Source organism: Gastrolobium bilobum, unplaced genomic scaffold, assembly GCF_033153095.1.
Source record: "Gastrolobium bilobum isolate Gb01-03AN ecotype WA unplaced genomic scaffold, APGP_CSIRO_Gbil_v1 utg12987, whole genome shotgun sequence".
Taxonomy (NCBI): domain Eukaryota; kingdom Viridiplantae; phylum Streptophyta; class Magnoliopsida; order Fabales; family Fabaceae; genus Gastrolobium; species Gastrolobium bilobum.
In genome coordinates, this window is record NW_026895327.1 from 8529 (window position 1) to 14741 (window position 6213).

Here is a 6213-nt window from a genome sequence, read left to right on the forward strand (position 1 = left end):
TTGAAAATCTGATTTATTAAGCAAAATGTTAAAAAAAATTAAACACAAACAACTAGAAAACATTATCATTTTATTATTGAAACAAAGAAAAAAGACAAAGAAAAGATGCTTGCTCAGTTTAAATAGATGACATAAATTTCAGTTTTAATAACTATTTTAAGGTTTAAAGTAATGAGTTCATCTTGTTATCTAAAAATGATTGTATTGTGTTTATCTTGAAAAAATATACTATAAAGAAAACATAAATCAATGCCTTTTCTTTGCACTAAAATTACTTAATTAGTTATCTATTCAATTTACATTCTCTTAGAGTTAGAGTACAAAATTATTATTTTTTCTAATTTGCTTTATCGTAGTTCATTTTTTATAATTGTATTTTCTATGATTTGAATGCTGTAACATGATAAAGATTCCTCAATTACTAAATTCTAATTTTTTTTTTTGGTGTGAACTAAATTCTAATTTTATTACAACTTAAATCGTGAGTTACTATAGATTTATATGGTTATCCAAATTAAAGCGATAAAAAAATAATTTTGAAAGTTTAATTAGTTTAAATTTTTTTAGAGAAATAATTAATTTAAAAAATTCAATTTAAAAAATAATTAAATAAATTTTTGACATTGAAGTAAAATAATTCAAACACACTTTTAATGTATTATATTCACTATCCTTTAATTTTGAGAATTAATAAGAGAAAAATTATTTCTTTGTACATACTTAAATTAAATTAATTTTTTATTTACAAATTCTGAATATAAACTTTCATTGATAAATTATTTTAAACATAAATAAATTAAATAATTTTTCCCTCATCCCAACATTATACACTAATTTGTCCCTTATTAATTAAATAATTTGACTTTTTTGCCTCTTATTAATTAAAAAATAATTATTTTGCCCACATCTACACTAATCTGCACCTTATTAATCGATTATATGATTATTTTATCAATTAATTTGCTCCCAAAAATAAAATATAGATATCTTCATTGTTATAATCGCTTAAATATCGATTTGTAATCGATTACATAGAAAGAAAAACAAAAAATTCACAGGTTTATGCTACCCTATTTTTTTATTCCTGTTCACGGTTCTTGTTCCTTGGTGTGAAGCTTGTGTTTGTGAATTGTGACCCTTTTGGAGGAGACTCTTGGTGCTGATTCGAAGAATATTCTGAGGGTGTCTCTTGGTTGGTTTTTTGGACGAGCACTGAAAGCTTGGAGTTCCGGTAGTTTATTGCCGGTTATTGGTTCCTTAGCAAGTTTTATTCAACTTGTTTTGGTTGTTGTAATGTATAATTAAAGGAATAGGTTTTCGTATGGGTTATTGTTGCTTCAACAACATTTGAAGACCTTCCTCGACAACAAGGCGCATATTTGAAGACAACAAAATTCAACACAATTGCAAGCCAGAATAGAAGAGTCTCTTGAAGCACTCAAGCATCACCGACCAGACAATCCACACTTAAAGATAGCAAATAAACAACTCGTGAAGGCTGACGTAATATCAATCGGTTACAATGTATCCTACTTGGAACACTGCATAATACGGGAAATCGACCTAAGCTGCCATATATCTTCGCACCTCGACTCCGCAGGCTACCAAGCTGGGGGGCTTCTGTTGTGGATACCCACTTAGGCCTAGCAAGATTGGGCCCATATCACTAAGCTCACAATTAAGAACCTTCTAGAGGGCACCCATGGTGAGCCATAGAGGCTCACCATTAGGACATTACCCTTCTTCCCCAAGCACTGCTACCCCTGCACACTAGTAAAGGTTCAGCATGCCTAGCCTAAAAAGGCTAGGCTAGTTAAGTTGACTACAGCTCTCCACTTTCCTTCTCTAAATATCCCCTCACACATGGAGGAGCGTATCTTCTTCTCCATCCTTAGCCACCCATACACACACACATACCCCCTTGAGGCAGAATACATGGGAAGCCTCTACAGTGCTTTGGTCTCTACCATAGTGTTTTGGTCTCTACCATTGTCATTATGAGTACCCTTAGATTAACATACTTCACCCTCCATCAGACACATCTTATGTACCCCCACGGTACAATAACCATACCCTATTTCCTTTGTGGTGTTTGAATTTTTAATTATTTTGTTTTGCCTTCCTGGAATATAGTTATGCCCGAACGAAAACCTATTCCTTTGATTATACAGAACAGCAACCACAACAGGTTGAATAAAACCTATTAACGAACCAAGAACCAGCAACAAACTACCGGAACTCCAAGCCTTTAGTGCTCATCCAAAAAACAAACCAAAAGGCACCCCTAGAACCTTCTTCTAACCAGCACCAAGAGCCTCCTCCAAAGGGTCACAATTCACAAACACAAGCTTCACACCAAGGAACAAGCACCATCAACAGGAATAAAAATACAGGTTAGCATAAACCCGTGAATTTTTTGTTTTCCTTTCTATGTAATCGATAGTTAATCGATTATATTAATAAAGATATCTATACTTTATTTCTAGTCATAAATTAATCGATTATATGATCATGTAATCGATTAATAAGAGGTAGAGTAGTGTATAATTTTGGGATGAGGGTAAAATAGTTATTTTTTAATTAATAAGGGACAAAATGGTCAAAAAGTCCTCCTTTGTGAGTTACTATATATTTATATGGTTATCTGATCCGGATAAAATAAAGGCCCATGAGAGACCCAGTGACATACGGAGAAGCTCAAACCTATTAAGTATCCAGAGCAAACGCGATGAATAAACATAGCGCATAAGACGCGATGCACTCATTGCGCTGGACAAGACGCGATGCCCATATCGCGGATAAAACCCCCTTAAGGAAGCTAACTTAAGGCCCAAGGAAATCCCACCGCGTCTTTATTCCAATAAAAGATAGACAGCTCCAGCTTGCCGCGACTCTACGACTGGAGATGAGGCTACTCAAGTCCTAGCACTGACCTGCAGCCCAAGCCTGGCCACTCAGAGGCCAAGCCGCCTTGCTAAGGCGGCATCATAACCACTATATAAACAAATGGTACAACACCAAGGTATGATCATCATTTACAATAATAACATAAAAACTCCTGCCTCTGAAACTGACTTAAGCATCAGAGTGTCTTCGCAGGTACCCTCATTCAAATCCCACGCGCTACTACAAAGGACAAAGGCAATCCAACCTCAACTCCAGGCCCAAGAACAACAATCTACATCTCAACCGTGTGTAATTAAGCTCGATACATATTGGCCAGCCCATATTGTATTTGGTCTTATTTATATGGTTATCCAAATTAAAGTGATAAAAAAACAATTTTGAAAGTTTAAATACTTAGCGCTAGTTTAAATTTTTTTAGAGAAATAATTAACTTTAAAAAATCAATTTGAAAAAAAAATAATTAAATAAAATTTTGACATTCCAGTAAAATAATTCAAAAACACTTTTACTTTATTATATTCATTATCCTTTAATTTTGAGAATTAATAAGAGAAAAATTATTTCTTTGTGCACACTTAAATTAAATTAATTTTTTCTAAATATAAACTTTCATTGATAAATTATTTTAAACATAAATAAATTAAACAAAATATGTGTTTTATTATATTCCATGTTCTTTACCCTTTCCCCTCTTTGCTTTTGATGCCAATTTCAGCAAACAAAGATACAAATTTAATTTCAATAATTTGGTTTGCAGACTTAGGTATGTGTGTAATTAGAAGTGAAAAAGCAAACAAGAGCTAATATATAAGGGGTTTGCATTTATCATTTAACATAATGCAACAAAGTTTCTTACACACACAACATTTTGTGGGGTCCACACTTTTTGAAACAAAAAAAAACTATGGCACGCAAAACGAATCTCTATAATATTACACAATCATTTTTCCTACAACATAACTCTTGTAAAATCCAATATATAAATATGTAAACTTTTACTAAATGATGGTAGCTTAGTTGGCGTCAAGGAATTGAGTATGTGGGATAAAGGTATATGTTCAATCTTCTCCAGTACCATCTTTGGGAGGGGATTTAGAGCCTTAATCCTGGGACCCGTCCCGAATCAGACTAGTCGCTAAGTTATGAACCGATTGAAATATCTCAAAAAAATGTAAACTTTCTTCTTATTTGATGTGAGATTCACAAATCCTATTAGTGTATTTCAATTTCCAATATCTTGTTCTCTTGTGCGACTCTTCTATAACAAAAATTAAGAAGAAAAAAATAAGCAATTAAAAGAGAAGTTAAATCAAACTACATCTTTATACTTAATAAGGGAGGCTTGAGTAATAATATATAAAGGGAGGGTCCGTCGCTTCTCATGTGACTGCTGATGAGAAAAGTTGCAGCAAATTTTTAACACTAGGATACACGTGCGGATCCTAGGATACACGTGCGGATTCTATCAAAAACAAAAAACAAAAAAAAAGAAGACAGGATTCGGACGCGTATCCTGTGTTGCTGCAAATTTTCCCTTCTGCAGTCACATAAGAAGTACTTTTCCCGTAAAGGGATCTCATAATTAACTTTTGAAACAAAGGGATAGCAAGTCTAAATACATTAATTTTATTTGGGATGTATAAGTGATTTGAATAAAACATAAATAATATATAGGAGCAGGATCCTTTGATATTGGTGTCAAACAAAAAGTTTGACATCTCATTTGAAGATCATTAGATTAAGACAGATCAATGGATATCACATACTTATAAATTAGAGTCATTAGATCAACGCAAGATCAACGACTTTTAAATAAGGTGTGAAATTTTTTGTTTGAAATCAGTGTCAAAGGATTATGTCCCTAAATAATAATATTTTTCATAGATATTTTAATAAATGAAACGTATAGCTTCCATGTTTTATAAATATAGACACAGACTATTACAACCTTCAACACTAACTTCAAGTACAATTGGAGTAACGCATCCATAATATATTCCCTTTTTTCGCTAGCAAATTTCTCCCCATCTCTATCTTTCTCTTTCTCTCCACACCATTACCTGGAAATGGCTATTGAAATTGTTGATCTTACTGATTCCCCTCCTTCATCACCCAGATCATCAGAGACACCAAGAATCCTCAATTTAGGTCTTGTTTCTACAGAGAAAACCCAATTCGAGAAAGCTCCTATGCCCTTATGGGATTGTAAAAATCCTAATTTGTGCCACACCTGCCACACCATCAGCCAACAAACTACTATTTGGCTAGCTTCAGGGCATATCTATGAACCCTCTCAGATTGTTACCGGGCTCCAACCCAACATTCATTGTGATCAAGTTGCTATGGTACTTGAACTAGTACCATATTCAAATGCGTTCTTGTTTCCTCGTGGAGCTAGATTCAGGAATCCTTGGACTCCAAGAGATCATAAGTTTGTGTCCTTTAACCTTACTCTAATTGATTTTATATTAGTATCCTATCATTTTGTTTATTTTTTTCTTGCTTTTCAAGTCCCATTGCTCTTCAACATTTCAGATAGGAAGCATAACGGGAAAGGAAAAACTTAGTTTTCATGGGCCATCAAGTCTTATCGCTATTTTTTCCCTTAATTTATTGATACATTATTATATTCTGCATTTTTATCTTAGGTTACTTTTTATGGGGCTAATCAAGTATGGAAGTGGAAGAGGATGCTGGACCAAAATAACTAAGAACTTTCTGTCGCACAAGACACCCCAACAAGTTCAAAGATATGTTGCTAGATTGTTTAGACACCTACAGTCCACAAACTTATACAGCTTCGGGAGAAGGAACCCAATCCATTTTGCTAATAACCTCATGACTGGAAATTGGAACACCATAGGTGCATCTGCCTCATATCCCATGCCAATGATTGTTAATCAACCAGAACAAATATTCTCGGTTTTACCAAATCAAGTTCCTTTCTTTTTGGTACCACCATCCGGAGAAGCTAACACCAACACCATCACATATGGGTTCCAGATGCAGACAAGTGGTGCAAGCACTTCCATGAATGCTAGTGCTAATGAAGAAGTTGATTTGGAGCTACGCTTGGGTTGATACTAGTGTGACTCAAATATGCATGCTTGGACAATTAGATAGCTTCTTGAATGTGGCTTTTCCTTTTGAACTTTTTTTACTTGGTGGGTTGTGTCTTTTATGTTTGTTTATGTCAATGTCATTTAGGCGTGAGTTTGCATATCCTTTCATGTAATAAACCTATCATATGTTATGTTTGTTTATGATATCAAGGTTATGTTGGTACTAGCTTGCAAATGTGTCTTT

The 6213-nt window shown here is 33.8% G+C and overlaps 1 protein-coding gene across 1 annotated transcript; it reads left to right on the forward strand.

The window, feature by feature from the left end:
- The first annotated feature begins 4973 nt into the window (after window positions 1–4973).
- LOC133305948 (uncharacterized) lies at window positions 4974–5988 on the forward strand. The gene is made up of 2 exons (XM_061506216.1): window positions 4974–5338; window positions 5556–5988. The coding sequence occupies exons 1-2, from the start codon at window positions 4974–4976 to the stop codon at window positions 5986–5988; spliced, it is 798 nt and encodes a 265-aa protein (XP_061362200.1).
- Window positions 5989–6213: the final 225 nt, after the last annotated feature.